Source organism: Lycium barbarum, chromosome 2 (assembly GCF_019175385.1).
Source record: "Lycium barbarum isolate Lr01 chromosome 2, ASM1917538v2, whole genome shotgun sequence".
NCBI classification, from domain to species: Eukaryota; Viridiplantae; Streptophyta; class Magnoliopsida; order Solanales; family Solanaceae; genus Lycium; species Lycium barbarum.
The window spans coordinates 144,124,361-144,142,124 of NC_083338.1; the positions used below are offsets into that span (position 1 = coordinate 144,124,361).

The window sequence follows — 17,764 nt, forward strand, 5'->3', positions numbered from 1 at the left end:
CCTTCTTTTTCACAAAAAGCATTTAAGGACAAATATTCTTCACCTTTATTAGATCTAATTCTCTTGATTTTTCTACTAAGCTGATTTTCAACCTCCATTTTATAAGGAATAAAGGCATTAAAAGCATCATCTTTATTTCTAAGCAAGTACTACTTAATAAATCTAGAGAAATCATCAATGAAAGTCACATAATATCTTTTACCACCTCTAGTCATAGTCTGCTTTAAATCACCTAAATCAGTGTGAATAAAAAATAATAATTTAGTTTCTCTATTTACTTAAAAACAAGACTTTTTAGTAATTTTGGCTTCAATACATATTTCACACTTGTCAAAATTATTTGAGTCTAAACCAGCTATTAAACCCAGTGACTGCATCTTCTTTATATATGCGGTATTAACATGTCCTAATCTAGCATGCCACAAAGAAATAGACTCAACCACATAAGCAGAAGTAGATACATTTTCACTGATACCATTAGAAATATTAAGCACAAATAGGCCATGGTTACAAGATCCTTTGCCAAACAAAGTTTTATTTTTAGTCAACACAACTTCATTTTCTTCAAAAGATACCTTCACCCCAACTTTTTCTAATAATCCCACATAAATCAAATTAGTTCAGATATTAGGAACATGCAATACATCACTCAATGCTAGAATTTTACCAGATGTGAGTTTGAGAAAAAATTTTCTTTTCCCAAGAACTTGAGTTGTCCTTGAGTCACTAAGATAAACAAATTCTTCTCCTTCCTCAACTTAGGTGTATGACACAAAATTATTTTTATTTACACAAATGTGCTTAGTAGCACTAGAGTCTATCACCCAGTTTCTCACATTGACCTCAATATTTATTTTTGAAATGACCGCAATAATTATACCATTCGCTTTAGCCAAATTTATTTTTGACTTTACGGATTGTCATTTCTCGCAAATATTCTCTTGCATCGAGTTGTATTTTTCATGAAGGTTTTATTGTTGGCTTTGGGCTTGTAACCATGTCTTATTACATACCTGAATGTTGGCATCATCCTTTGGCTAAATTGTGGACATATTAATGCATCTGCATCACCATAAACATCTGACAAGATGATGGGAATGGGAGAAGCCATGACAACACTCATATCGGTATTATCATTAATTTCACGGGTGACATTATTTGCCATAGTTTCTTAGATTATTGGGGAAAACACAAAACAAAACCAATATAATAATAATAAATATTATTTATTTAGCAAAGTAAATAACAACACTTGAAAATAAATATTACTATGATAATATATTTAGTAAATATGACTTGAGTCGTGCTAGGCACTGTCCTAAGAAACTATTTCAGCAATGTGAAATATTTCCTCGGGATTAAACATGCCCTTCTCTAATTTTATTAGAGGATACAGAAATCAACAAAATTAAATAAATACTAGCTAGTTAGACAAAAGACAAAAATATTTCTTAAAAAATTTGAACAAAGAAATATGAGAAAGTAGAGTAATATTGGTGACAAATACTTGAAGAAGAGAAAATGTTGGGGTGTATGCGGTTGAAGCTATTAGAGGAGCTATTTATAGTGATTTTCAAGTGTTGAGAAAATGACTAATGTCTTTGACACTCATCGCCACCATACATTATTGGCATGACATTTGTTTTCTATGTGTCAAAATTATTGGCATGACACTTGTTGTCTATGAGGCCAAATCTTTAAAATATCACAACAGGTTTATGCAGAGTTCATACTGTAAATCTAGTTGGAAAGAAATGCTAGGATCTTCGAGCACAAAGCAACATACGGGGAAGTACATGTTGTATGCAATATCAGGGCTGGAGGGCAGAAGCGGATCTGAGATTTAAATTTTTGGGGTTCAACCTTTTAAATTTTTTAGCATTGAACTATTATATTTTTAAAGTTATGGATTCATATCTACTATTTATATAAATTTAGTAAATTTTTACATATAAATTTATACACCGCATCGAAAGTTTGGGGTTCAATTGAACTCCAAATTATAATGCTCCATCCGCCCTGCCCTGCTGAAGGGTAACACTCAAGTGCTACTGAATAGTCGCGAATTTTGATGATCATATATTTTTTCTCTTTGTTGTTGTTGTTGTTGTTTGTTTGTTTGTTGTTGTTGTTATTTGCTAGTAATCACAAAAGAGGGAGTTGTACAAATGAGAGTTTGTGTTGGCAGGACAAAGAAGGAATGAGAGAATAGAATCAGAGATCAAGCGGATTGTGATAATCTGCTGTGCTTTGTAAATACACTTGTGTTAATAATATACTTTTAACTACCCCCCCCCCCCCCCCAAAAAAAAAAAAAAAGACCTTCTACAGTATTTGAGACGCAACCTATGACATACTTAGATTATCACTTGATGTAGGTGTTCGAAAAGTTGTGGACATTAAATCATGTGTATTGTCCTTTATAAAATATTGTTCCTCTATTTCAATTTATGTGATTCACTTTGATTTGACATAACGTTTAAGAAAGAAAGAAATACTTTTGAAACCAATGATATCATAGGTATTTGTAATAATCGGCCCTAGCGCCTTGTCTCCTAGGCCGTCCTCTTCCATTTTTTTTGTGCGGATTGCCCTTCAAAAGCACTGGCCTTTAATTTTTGCCCCTCGAGTTGGTGGTCTTTAGTTTTTGACATTCGCCTAATACCTCAAGGTTCTGGGTTCGAACCCCAGCTCAGTAAAAAAAAAAAGAATTTTGCAAGATAGAGGTTTGGATTCTCAAGGCAGAGGTTTGAATGCAAAACTCCACCTGCAGGTAGAATTTTCCATGCAAAACTCTGCCTCACATGCAAAATCCTGCCTGAGGCTTAACTTTGGCTCGAATAGGCTAACTTTGTTATATAATTCTGCCTTGCGAATTTTTTTTTTTTGATTGAGCCGAGATTAGAAACCCCAAACCTCATGGTATTAAGCGAAGGTAAAAAATTAAAAACCACCAATTTGAGGGCAAAAAATTAAGACCAGTGCCTTTCAAGGGTAATCGTGCAAATGACACGTCCTTTTTATCTTTTTCTTTCTTGGAAGAGTTGGACTCTAAAGGCCTTCTGCAACGATAGATTTGGGTCACTCCTTATTTGACAATGAATAGGCTACCTGCTTAATATTATTTATTACAAAACATAACTATATTTTTTCTTATTTACAAAATATCATGGATCTTCATTTTCATACTTTTTTTTAAATACTATAATAATTAATTTCTTTTTAAAAATATTTTTTTATTTAAAAAAAAAAGTCGTTCAGTGCTAAAAAATTCAGTCAATTTTTTGTGTATGAAAAATGTATGAGATATGTATATGTGTGAGAAATTTTTAATACAGTTTTCATACACAATTTTTGAGTGAACTTTTTAAGCCTTGAGTGAGATATACACATTTCATATACAAAATTTTGTGTGATTTTTTTTAAAATAGATATTGTATGAAATTAAAGTTGTAAACAATGTTGTTGTAATTGTATTAATTTTTTCAGGAACCTAACATGAATTTTATACATAATACATGTAAGTGAATACACAAAACATGTAAGCGAAATTCTAAGCCTTGAGCGAGATATACATAATTATACTGTTTTTATACACAAAATGACAGAAAGTTTTAAGCCTTGAACTACATATACACGTTTCATACATTTTTCGTACTGTTTTCATACACAAAATTTTGAGCAAACTTTTTAAGATTTGAGCGAGATATACATTTTTTATACTCAAAATTTTGAACGATTTTTATAAGCCTTGAGCAGTTTTTTTTTTTTAAAAAGATTTTTTTTTAAAAAAAAACTTAGAGCGAAATTTCGTGTATATTTTGTAAGAAATCTATTGCTATGTTTTTTAAACTGAAAATTTTCGTTATATTTTGTAAATACTTTTCTTATTCCGTATTTAGAGGTCAATCTCCCAACTAGAACAACATACCCAACTAAACATGCGAAGAAATTGTACGATTTCCCTTCAAATGAGCTGGTCTTTACATTTTGTCCTTCAAAATCGAACTTATCCTTAGCGGGAAACGCGAGACATAACTTGTGAAATATTATTATGCGAAAATATAAACTTATGCCCCGCGAAAATCTTGTTTGTCTCCTGGGAGAAAAATTAAAGACCAGCACAAAAAAGGAACAAAAGTGCAAATGACCCTAAAATGTGGCTATTGCCTAAAACTAGCCTGCTCCGGCTCAGAAGGCCCACATCCTGAACTTTGCGGGGAGAAATGATACCAGATGATCATTTTAAAAGCATATTTAAATTTTAAAAAACATTACTTTTTTAATTCGTTTTTGCGAACTTCAAATCACATATGCTTTCTTCTTATTTCCGACTTCGGGCCAACTTCAAATCGAACTGCATTCAAACTTCAGACTCAGAAATTGAATTCTATACTCACGGTCTGTAATTAATTATGAGACGACTAAATTTTAAAAACATTATACATTTTGACTATTCATTAAGTAGGTGTTCCAAGAAAAATTACTTGCGCACTTCCCCCAGTTTTGCAAAATAACTAGTGCTATATCCCCTCACAAAGATGAGATTCTTGTCTGGTGAAAGATTACATGTTCAACTACCACGTAATTAGTTTTTTTTTTTTTTTTTTTTATCTTTTCTTTTTTCATCACCACGTGAAAACCCTTTTCTTTTCTTGAGGAACTGAGTATAGTAGAATCCTTATTTTAATTAGAACACGTGTTTTCGCAGGTTCAGATATGAAATTTGTCTTCTCTCTAATCAATTGTAAGATGCATTTTTAAGTTCAATGGCACTGGACAAAGTTTGCGAAAATAATCGCTTCCTAGGTCAATTCGTGCAACATCCAAGTTTCATTGAATAGAATACACGTGTTTCATATTCAGCATTTGATTTCTTTAGTATTCACGAGGATCAGATTGAACTAACGTCTAATTGTCGAAAAATGAACGAAAGTTGCGCCACGAGTCACAGCTCACAACAGGAGGATCTAATAGCTCAGTTGATTTGACTATCTGAACTTTCGCATTGTTGGTGAGAGTTCGAATCCCCACATCGTAATCTTCTTCCCCATTTTACCTTTCCCTACCCCCTATGTAATAAAAACAATTAAAAAAAAAAGTCACAACACACAACTATAAAGACCGCTAAAGTGAACATAATTAACCTTCTAGAATTGGGAATACAAAAATTTGTTGGAAATCTTACGAAAAATACTTGATCACGAACATTTTGAGAAATTCTTAAACAATCTCATAGCTTGAGGCATGTCAATTAAGACACTGCCCGTAAGAATATGTCACCCGATATGAGTGTATCCTCCAGGATTCAACAAGCTCTTCAAGTACAAAACTAAAAGCCATAATCTAATAAAGATTAAAAAATAAAACCCAGCACACTAATAGAATATAGGAGAAGGAATTTCTCTTCGTTGTATCTATCACCTTGCAAAAGGAAAAGAGTAGAATTTATAGAGTAGAATAACTTGAGTGATGGCTGTAAAACATTTACAAGGGTAAAGAGATTAATGCGTGCAAATAAAGGCCAATAATATCCCATCATGAAGCAAAGGATTACGTCAGGAAGGTGAAGGTCTAATTATGTAACTGCCCAGACAATAGGAGCCTTAAAATGGGTCTGTAATGATATGAAGATATTGACTCATTAATGGTCTGTTATGACAACCATCACACCGATAAAAATATGTTAAGATAATTAACATTTTAATTACTCATAATAGTAAGGAATAAATTTAGATATCAATAAAAAGTATTTCTTCTTGATATATCAAGATCATTTTTGCAACACAATTTAGACTATTTACTTGTCTAAATCTTTTCTTATTGTTTTTCGGTGAAATCGGGTTTCAGTCAGAAAATCAGTTAGAGATTTGTTACATAGGGTTTAAAGACAAGTGGGATGTATTCAATTCCGAGGACTCTTTTTATGAGCCCGGTCCGGAGTGATGGTGGTCGTGGTAGATGCAAGGATAAGTGATAAAGATAATGTAAACTGATTCTAGAAGTTAAAAGATAAGAATGTAACGATTTTGGATATATTGCTTGTTTTGAGAAAAATGATTACAAGGATTTCAAACAGGAGAGCAAGATGCTGTTATATCCCGTATTTTTGAACGTCGGATTATTTGTAAGCTGAGGTGGGGCCCACACGTCAAGATTTTTTTTTGGAACATGTGACAAGCTATATGAATCACATATGTAAAGTTAAACACAACTCATGAAGGACCCTTGGGCCAAATCAAAGTGAAAACCCTCCAAACGAATATTTTTAAGAAAACGTTTTCGGGGGACCTGACTTTGAGGGGCAAAAACGATATTATAAGTTTGGAATTTGGAAAAATACCAAGAAATAGAAGTTGTAGATAATTGAATTAGCTTTCCAATCATAGGTCGTGGGTTCCAAGGTGACGTCGGTACAAGAAGATATGGACGTTTTAAGGTCGAAATGTCAGTGGGCTAGGCCCAACTCGGGACCAACCAGGTTAGGCCCAAAAAAAGAAGAGAAAATTTAGGCCCAATAGAGAGGGGTGGCCGGCCATACATGGCCCAAGCCCACAAAATTAATTAATTTCCATGTGCTAAATAAATAAAAGGGACCATTTAGTAGTCATCCAACACTTAGAACATTCAAGAAAACTTGGTAAGAGAAAAACAAAAGAAAGAAGAGCAAAAAAAAGAAGGCCATTCGGCCATGCCATGGAATTTTTGACCCTTTGAAATCTTCTCCCAAAAATTATTTTCTTGTGGTATTCCTACTAATTCAAGGGTCCTCTACAACTTGGTGTAGTTATTTTGGAAGATAGGGAGCTTGTTTCACCGATTTAACAACTTAGTCAAGTGAAGAAGTTGGGAGAAAAAGGTAAGAATTAATTCCTTTTTATTATGTTATGAAGGTTTGTTTATGTTGTAGTATGTAGAAATGAGTAGAATTTATGAAAATATGAAAGTTTGCAAAGTGGGTGTGTATATATATATATGTAGCCGTGTGTGTGTAATGTTGTATAGATAAGATGAGTTGAATTTTATGTTGTATTCTAGTTGTGGGTATGGTGGAATTCATATTGGAAATGAAAGTTGAATGAATTTGGTTGAAGTTGTAAATTGGGTATGGAGCCATGTGGTATGGAAGAGAAAAATGGAAATGAACTAATGTTGTTTAATATGTTAGTTGCGTTGTTGTGATCCTTATAATGTAAATGAAGGCTAAATGGTTTAATTTGACATTGAAGTTGATTGTAGAAGATTATGTCATTTTAGTATGATCTTATGATATTATGGAAATGAAGTTGTTAAAGTGTGGATTATTGTTGTTGGTTATGAATTTGTAAGTAGAAAATGTGTTGTGATGGTTTTGTTGCATATGTAGGAACTTTGGGTGGAATATGAAATTGTTGAATATTGGATATATGGCTTGGAATATTCTTGGCTTATGTTTGAATGATCTTAAATTAGTGTATGAATGTGGAAATGTTGATATTGATTTGAAAGTGCAAAGTTGAATTGGAAGTTGTTGCGTTTCTAATAGATTGTTGATGATTATTGGTATTGTTGTTGGTATGGTTGTTGATATTTGAGCCGAGTTAAATCTCAGGGATGTTGTATATATAGGGGAGATGCTGCCCAAATTTCTGTAGACAAGAATTGGTTAAGATTGAATTCTTAAAGCCTTATGATTAATATTTGGTAAATATGACCAATTGTAGATTTTGGACGAAACGGGACTTGAATTTGGAGAAGCGTAAGGAGCGAATAAGGTATGTAAAGCTTTACCTATTCTTCTCTTGGCATGTCCTAGGTATGATAGGCTTGGATAAGAGCCTTGGGGACGACTCTACTCTTAGAAATCCGCACCTAAATGTGCCCCTTTTTCATTCAGTAGAATTGAATTGAATATGTTATGAATAGTTGAAAAAATTGCCTAAACATCTAGAAATTGCACAAATAGGACCCGACTACTTTAAAACTCTCATAAGTGATGTTATGAAGTGTAACATACGTAAATTATGTATGCCACCTCATTTGATCCCAGGTGGGCCCACTATCGGATTTTTCTGATTTGTTCCGTTTGGCTTATTTTGAAGTGGAATTCAAAGGAAGCTCTTGACTACTTTTCTAACTACTATACGACAGTTGTTTTGAAGTATTTCGTAAGTCCCACAACGTATTTTGAAACATGAAAACGATTTCAGAAAGCTTATTTGGACATAAACCATTATGACATCCGTAAGGCATACGTTATGATTACCGTTTATTTTCTTTATATGGTTTTTCATCTGAATTATGCTATTGCATCTCCGTAAATGTGTCATAATTTATATTGCATTAGTTTCTCACTACTCCATTCGTGGATGCCTCAATGTTTCCTTCACTGAGCCCGGGTCAGGATGTGTTATCACGCGTATTCCACTGCATTGTTTGCCGCGCCTCAATGTGAGGGGGCAGGTATACATGTACATGGGTTGTGGATTATGCTGTGCCATGTACACATATTCTGATATATGATGATATGATATGATATGGCCATCTGATATGTTTGACATGTGCACATTCTGATATGATATGATATGATATGTTACAGAGTTATTCCCTACTCTGGAGTTATGCTGTGTTGTGGCGCCAGTGTCGGGGTGGCGACCACGTTCTGTTTACCCAGTCCCGTAATGGGACTAGATATGACATATGCTTTCTGCATGCACTATTTATGCTTTATGATCAACATTTTGCTATTCTGGATATTCCGTTCATTTTCTGTACCTTCCGCTTTGGTTATGACTTTGTTTACTACGTTCCGTGCTTTACATATTCAGTACATTTTCCGTACTGACCCCCTTTCTTCGGGGGCTGCGTTTCATGCCACGCAGGTACAGACGATCGATTTGCTGATCCGCCCGCTTAGGATCCCATTCTGCTGTCTTGGAGTGCTCCCTTGCCCGGAGCCTATATTTTGGGTACAAACTCTTCTGTTGCACATATGTATGTTAATCAGGGGTATGACGGGGCCTTGTCCCGTCTTATGATTTGTTTGTTGTTCGTAGAGGTCTGTAGACATACATGCGGGTTGTGTATATGTTTTGGGCTGCTATGTTTTATGATAGCCTTATCGGCTTCCACGCGCTATATCTGTTTTACTACGACAATTAGTAACGTCATTCGACTTTTGTATGTGTATATTCTGCTTACATACTGGTTTGGGTTATTGGGTACGTACGGGTGTCCAGCACGGACACTAGTCGCGGCCTACGGGGTTGGGTCGTGACAAATGCCTTCTTTCTACCCTAAGCTAAGATTATAACAAGCCAATCCCTAACTTTTCAAACCCAATTGTACAATTGATGTGATGTTACTGTAGTACCAACGTGCACTCAAGCCGCGACACATTGATCGAGACCTGTTGACGTGCCGCAAGTTGGTGAGAGTGTAGGCCAGTTGAACGGACCCCCCGAATTAGTAGAGTATCCGGTCTTGCAAATCAACCCCGGGTGCCCTTTTCACCCCATGCATACACTTATCCTCTTAGCATCTTGACTTTTTATTTAAAAGGTTAATTCGACCATTGCTATTACTATTTCAAAATAAATTACTAACTTCAAGCACTCTACTACTGGTATAGTGTCACATTTCTTAAGAATAATATACTACTATATACAGCGGGATTTATAAGTGTAAAAGCAAAGCTATAAAGTCGCTAAACAAGTTAAATTTTTACAATAAAAATAATCATTAACTTTAATTAAAATCTGAGTTTTAATTCTTCTACTCTAGTACTTTCCCTCTGTGTGCACAATTTCTTCATGTTTCCCTTACTATTATTTTCCCGAGTAAAGCATGCTATTCGAACATTCTTTGTAGGCGTTTCAACTTTTTAAAATATAAAATTTAACTCATAAGTTTATATTTTGTAAAAAAAACTCATAAATTGGTAAATATTTTAAAAATTACCCCCATCAATCATTTACCAATCTCATTAACTTCCACCAAATTTTATTTATGTCTACCAATCTTTTAATTTTATAAAAAAAGTCCCATAGTTTAATTTTATTTATTGAACTAAAATTTGATCAATTGATGTTGTATTTTTAGAAAGGTCTTCTAGTATTAATTTTGAGCCGGTTGTTATGAATTAGCGTATTAATTTTGTTATGAACTATAACTTGCTCATTAGATAAGATTGTATAAGAATTGAGAATGTTTTGATAGCATTCACAACTTATGAAATTTTTATGTCTATAAGAGAAAATACTCCTTAAAATATTCAAATTGCATATCAAACCATGTTCAAACGGGGCCACAGTCCTGTGCGCGCGGACGTGTGTTTACACTTCACATATATTGGTCGATTATTATACACTTCACAAAGAAAAATAACAAACGAAAACAAACAAAAAATTAAATATTTCCAAGTAGTACAGCCAGCCGTACTAGTTCAATTTTGGAAACCCAAATCAAGGAAATAAGCTGTTATTAGTATTATTAATTTCAAACCTATATACCCAAAAAAAATAAAAGGCCAAACCCACCGACAGACACCTGTGGTTGTCCACTTCTTTCACTTGAGCACCTAAACTTAGAGTTGTTTCAATTGAACACTCAACCTTTTCAAAAACTGTCATATTAGACACAAAATGCTGACATGACAAAAAAGGTGTTGCTCACTTTCATCAGGCGCATTAGTGGATCTCAATAATAATTTTCTTTTTTCTTTTTTGACAAAAATTTCATCTTTTCTATTTCATTGAAATATAACTTAAATTAAATAAATAAAAAAGCAAAAAAAAAAAAGTTTAGAATACTGTAGCCGTCTTCTCCAACACTCTGGCTACTGTTTTTTTTTTTTTTTTCGTTTTGTTCTTCCCAATTGTTCCTTGCACTTCCTCCCTATTGTGTTGTGAACTATTATCTGAGTTTGTGCTCTCATCTATGTCATGTCTCTCACTGTCATTGTGATTTTCTCCATCTACTGGTCTTAATTTGAAGTTTCATCTTCAACTCTATTCTACCAACCACCATTGAAGTTTCATCTTTAACGTTTAATATCCATCTTTTCAACCACCGTTTTCTTTATATTTTTCGGATCTGGAGAACACTATCACCACCATGTTTCGCCGGAGAAAAGAGACACCCACCACTGCCGCCACTCTCTTTCTCTCTGGCTACCTCTCTTCTACCAAAACACATCTTATTCACAATTAAAATTTTCATATATAAAAAAAAAAAAAAAAAAAGTTCATTCGAAAAAGGAATCAAATCTGGGTCTCACAACTTTTTCCGGCGAAACTCCATTTTTCTCGGTGGGGAGGGGTTCCGGTGGATGGGCATGGGTTTTCTAGAAAATGGTTTTTCTATTTTCTTTTATTATTAGTTAAATAAATAGGTTTAAATAATTTTTTAATACTTTTGTGAGCCAAAATGCCACGTGTAATCAATTAATTGGCTGCTTTGCCACGTCGTTGGCGAGTGTATTACACTCTCCTTAATTTTTTGCTGATTGTCAAAAAGGTGTCTAATATGACATTTTTTGAATAGGTTGAGTGTTCAATTGAAACAACTCTAAGTTTAGGTGCTCAAGTGAAAAAAGTCGACGACTACATGTGTTTGTTGATGGGTTTGGCCAAAATAAAAAGAATCAAACCAATTTTTCAAAACTTCAGCAAGCTTGTATATTCGAGCGAGCTGAATTTGAATTGAGACTAAAAGACCTTACTATAATGCCGAGTTAAGATGAGCTCAAGCCGAGCTCGGTTGACTTTTTAATGTTTGCTTATGCGCATGGACATACTGGAACTTTCAACAACAACTACAAATCTAGTGTAATCTCATTAGTGGGGACACAGTGGAGCTTTATTAGTAGAAAAAAATTAGACGAGGAAATAAAATTTCTATTCAACAGAAAATTATCAAATGTACACAATTGTTCGTAGGTGACTGACTGACTAGCAATATTTCATTGTGCTTTTGTTATTGGCTATAGTAGATGATTAGCTGACTTACCAATAACTAATCAATGATAAGGCACTCTAAAAGACTCTGTTAATATATGTGTTTAGATAATTGTCAACAGTCAGACGTCTGGCAAGTTGCATCGCAATGGTATGGAATTTTGGATGTTTCCAGGTGTCCTTCTTGGTACCTTAAAATATTCACATTCAGACTCAGATATACACATTATACTATATCATCCACCACACTCGGGTCAAATTTGAATCCTCTTTAGGAAATTCAACTATTGAACCGTACTGTTACCGGTCAACTACCCTAATATTGTCGTTTATGTTGAAGGGTAATCGATCTATAGTTAGTTTACAATTTTTTGTTTTACCTAATAGATGCATGAATTAATGATTTTCTATGGATCTTGAGAACAAACTACAAAGGCTGGACTTTGACAAATTCTGGAAGTTCAACTGCATACACTGCATCTGAATCGAACTTCTTGCATATATACAAAGAAATTTGTAGTGTATACGTAAGAATTTAACTTCGTGATATAAGTTTTTATACTATCCGGTAAAACTGACCTACCGGATTCAAGATTACAAGTTCCACATTGTAAAAAAAGCCTTACCTGTAGATATTCTTTGAGTGACTTGATAGGATAAATTTTTGTATACTAATACTGTATATAACTTAAACTCGTATACATAGTAAGATTACACACAATCCACAGCCCTTTCTAATTCTTTTTACGAGGAAAAAACCATTATGAATCAATCACTATGTTGTATAATTTAGTTTTCAGTATGTCTTAATTCAAAATATTACAACAACAACGTACCTAGTTGAATCCCACAATGTGGGGAAAGGGATGCAACACGAGGACTTCCCAGGGGGTCACCCATCCTAGTACTACTCTCGCCTAAGGTAATTAAAAAGTTCATGAGAACTAGAATTAAATGTCTTCTTTTTTCCCAAAGCACAATTAGAATTAGAGTTAAGCCTCTTGCATTAAATACCACGACCATATACATATGAGATTAGGTGGACTGCATAACAAAAGGTGCATATAACCATATGCTATGTCAACAACCTAACTGAATCTACAGTAGCATAAGCAAAATGTAACATTTCATTTAAAACACAGATTACAAACTTGGTTTTTTTTTTGAAAAAAAAAAACTAATGTAAGAATGAAGAAGATATAATAGCTTCAGTCAGTCTGGACCAATTCAACAAAGTATCCAGATACGGCCTAAAATTGATACACGGCATTGATGATGCTTGCATGAAAAAGTAAGCGAAGAAGTTCGTTGAGCACTATGCTAACAAATAACAAGTAATAGTAACATCATAGGATGCATCACTAAAATTGAACTGGCATGTCAAGTGGAGAATGACCACCTTTTATTCGTCCTTTGACTAGATCACTACATTCACTATTCATTGTATCGGATGTTATTTTGGTAATAAAAAAACTTCAAAGAGTTTGAATGCCATTCAAATTGGGTAACTTTGCAGAAAGTGATTCATAATTTTACTGCAGTACGTACCATAATATGTGTTTTTGCAATTAATGTCATTTGTTAATTTGTTGGAAAATACCATGTCTCTTCCCTCAAAGCCGCCTTTAGAAGTAAGAAATGGTCCTAACAATGTAATGTTCCTGTTAACCAAATAATTAATTAAGGCTTAATGCATATGCAACTCCCTAAATTTGTCCCTTTTTTTTTTTTTTTTTTTTTTTTTTTTTTACATTTGACACCTCAACTAAGTGTTGTTCCTATTGAACCCTTGAACTTGTTCTTAAGTGTGTCTATCAAACCTTCTAAATCTGATTTTTAATAGAAGCAAAAAATAAATTGTGGTAATGAAGGTAAAGCAATATTTTAGACGTGTGGTAAGCTATTCTTTAGGTCATGGATGTGTCGGTTTCTGCTGGTTCTGCTCTTTCACTGCCAGCTTACTCTTTTTTCCCCCCTCTCAATTGCTGCTAATCTTAGCTAAAAAATGACATAATTAAATTAGAATATATATTAACATGTTGCTACATTGAAGATAGAATATTATATAAGTCAGATTGTGTTTGATAGACACACTTGAAGACGAGTTTAGGGGTTCAATAGAAACAACACTTAGCTGAAATGCTAAAATGAAAAAAAAAAAACAAATTCAGAAGGCTGCATATGCATTAAGCCATTAAATAATCACACCTCACACGTACATCCCCCTTGCAATGCTTCAACTGTAAACAGTCTAACAAAGTAACAATATTAGATAAGAGTGATGACCATGAAAATGGTCAGTGCAAAGTTAAAGGAATTCACACACCACCTATATGAGACTCAAATACACCCAAAACGCACGAGACTGAACATCTAAGTGTGAGTAGTATAAGATGAAATTCAATATTAGATAAACAATGAATTGAAGTAGGTCTAATTTTAATATCATGATAAATTTAAAATTTAAAAATTAACTCATGAGGTGAGAATTGTTCATAATGAGTGTCTGAGACTCAACAAAACATAGTGGTTATTAATTAGGTAAGTCCAATTGGAGAAATATCCTTTTGTACAAGTCCATTTACCATTATTATAATGTGCGACTTGGCAAAGATACATGCACTTATATTTGGGTGAATAGCAGTAGCCGACTCCTGAAACACAGTAAAAGTCGGCGTCCCAATTCAATCACAGTCACCCTTGGCAACTTTTCTTTAACTACCTTTCCACACACGCGGCTGCTCCAAAAGCCTATTTTGTTATTTTTCCCAAAAGTCATTGCCAATTGGACCAACTTAATACACTTCTAAACTTACAAAATCAAATATATGCTTGATAATTGGGTTGGAGATAGGTGAGGAATTAAATTAAAGGATAGACAGATTAGTTAGTCTTAAGAGAAACTCATTCCCCCCCCCCCCCCCCCCCCTCTATATAGTTTTGTCAACTAATAAAGGAGACAAAAACTTTTGCATTTTCCCTTCTTTTTCCTTCCATTTTTGAAGCATATCTTAAAAATTATGACCTCTTCATACTATTCATGTTTTGAACATTCAAACTCAATAATCAAAATTCAATTATTCCAGCATTCTATTTTTAAACTTGCAAAGTGTTAAAATCATGTTTATTTATTGAGCAATGTAGTAAACATAAATAAATAAACTAATAAAACAAAAGTAAGTATCTGTTATAATACGTTAAACTATATAGAAAAATTAATACCTCCACCAAATATGGATTTTGAATTCATAATCAATAGAAAAGCTATTAGTAAAAAAAATTAAATTTATACACATATATGATGTAATTTTCACATTATCCAAACATACACTCTCTCTATCCCAATTTATACGAGGGTGGCCTATTTGGGGAGTAAAACATATTTTTCTTTGAATGCAATTTTCTCCAATTTTTTTCATATATTGTGAATTATTAATTATTCAGACTTATAATACTTTTTATATAATTTTCAAATATATAAGTATAAAACATTCAAAGAACCGACGTTCGAAAATTGAATAAAAGAAATAACTGTTTGATAAATATCGATTAAAAAGCTATAGATAAAATAAACAAGCTTACGACAAATAATAACACCGCGTGGGGCGCGTTTTATGTCTTTCTGGAATACGGTTGAGCTTTGACTTTGGACACAGTCTATAATCTTACTAGTCTTCAGTCTTTGTTCACTCTCTCCTCACTAAAATACTCTTCTTAGGTTGCTTCCTCAACAAGGCCCACAACCAACACAAAATTTAGACTTCACTTCCACTTGTACATAGCATCTACCACTTGGCACTTTTTAGTTTTTTTCCAACGTGCTCCACTCCCATTCTTTATTTTTATTTATTTAATTAATAGTACTATTTTTCAATTCAATTACTTGAGTAACCATCTTACTACTACTTCTTACTCTTTCTCACGCAACTTCCTAATTCCACCCCTATATATATCCCACATACCTTCTCCTTCACTCTCATAATTCACTACTCAAAATCAAATAAAAAAAAAAAAAAAAGTTCTCTCAACCTACATATACACTTACACACATTACTCCAAAACATCAAAACTATTTATACGCATATTGAAATGGCCCTTGAAGCTTTGAACTCTCCAACTGGCACATCAAACACACCATCGTTTCAATTCGAGAGCAACAACCAGTTGCGTTACCTCGAAAGCTGGACTAAGGGAAAAAGATCAAAAAGGTCACGTAGCATGGAACGACAACCTACTGAAGAAGAATACTTAGCTCTTTGCTTAATCATGCTTGCACGTAGCGATGGTTCTGCTAATCAAGAACCAGCGAAGAAAACCCACGCGCCGCCAGCTCCAGTGATGAAAACCCACGCGCCTCCTTCAGAGGAGACGTTGTATAAGTGTTCAGTTTGTGGTAAGAGTTTTGGTTCTTACCAAGCTTTAGGTGGACACAAAGCTAGTCACCGTAAACTCATCAACGGTAACGGTAACGGAGATGATCATTCAACTACATCCACCACCACTAACGCAACAGGAACTACTAGCTCCGTTACCGTTACCGGTAACGGGAGTGGGAGGACACATGAGTGTTCAATTTGTCACAAGTGTTTTCCTACTGGACAAGCTTTGGGCGGACACAAAAGGTGTCACTATGACGGCGGTAACGGTAACGGAAATACTAACAGTAGTGTCAGTGCTAGCGTGGGGGTGACGTCATCAGAGGGTGTGGGGTCCACTGTTAGTCATCACCGTGATTTTGACTTGAATATTCCGGCGATACCGGAATACTGGAATGGATTTGGTTCGGGTGAGGATGAGGTGGAAAGTCCACATCCAGCGAAGAAATCACGTCTATCTCTGCCACCAAAATTTGAATTATTCCAACAGTAATTGGACTTTATTGATTGCTAGGATTTATGAATATTGTAGACAGGTTATATGTAATTTTTTCTTTTCATTGTGGGTGGGCGAATATTTTTAAATTTTTGTCTGTATATAGATTATAGACCTAGCTAGTTGATGTTGTAGCGAAAATTCAATTGATTGAATTATTTTTTGTGGAATTACCTTGGTCAGGCTAATTTTCCTTTGCACTTTGGTTTCTCTAATATATACGTATATTTTAGCTAATCAAACTACAATAAGTATGCAGCATGCAACCTCGTTGTGGATTCTGTTTTCGTATTTATAAAACGATGGGCGGTAATCAGAAGATTACAATTCAAATTATAGAATCGCAAGTTAGAATTTAATTACTGACAAAATAACTGCTGTTCAATTGAATTTTCTACTACTCTTAACTATGCTGGAAGAAAAAAAAGAGTGTGTTTTTGGATGATCTCTTTCTCTTATCCTGTTAAAGTTCTTATTTTGACTGTAATTATTTTTCATGATAGAGTCCATTTCCATTTGAGAAACTTGTCAAGTAGGAAAAGATTAGGCTAAAGACGAAAGGTGAGAAAACGTGAACTTTTCACATTACAAAGATTTAAAGACTGAAGTTTTGATGTCAATGCATATCTGTATGACTGTACATGTTGTGACCTTTGGAAAAGTTACGCGCTTGCTTTACAATAACAAGTGTGAATATCTAACTATTTTAATTTTCAAAATTCAAGCTCAAAATCTTTAATTAATAATGGAATGATATTTATCACTTTGCCAGATATTTTTGATAACGGTGAGAACGTTTCAAACTTACAATTGTGTACAAAAGGCTGGCAGTCCATGTAGTTCACTGTTCACGCGTTTCGGTTCATGTGCTTTGTTTGGACTAGTTTACCACCCTCAAAATCGGGAGAACAAGACTGTGTCTTTGCTCACATTTAGAAACTACTTACGAATTTTCT

General features: G+C 34.0%; 1 protein-coding gene across 1 annotated transcript; it reads left to right on the top strand.

The window, feature by feature from the left end:
* Nucleotides 1-15,905: 15,905 nt before the first annotated feature.
* On the top strand, nucleotides 15,906-16,978 carry LOC132627783 (zinc finger protein ZAT10-like). Its single transcript, XM_060343357.1, has one exon. It carries the CDS (start codon nucleotides 16,026-16,028, stop codon nucleotides 16,803-16,805), a length of 780 nt encoding a protein of 259 aa, XP_060199340.1. The 5' UTR covers nucleotides 15,906-16,025; the 3' UTR covers nucleotides 16,806-16,978.
* Nucleotides 16,979-17,764: the final 786 nt, after the last annotated feature.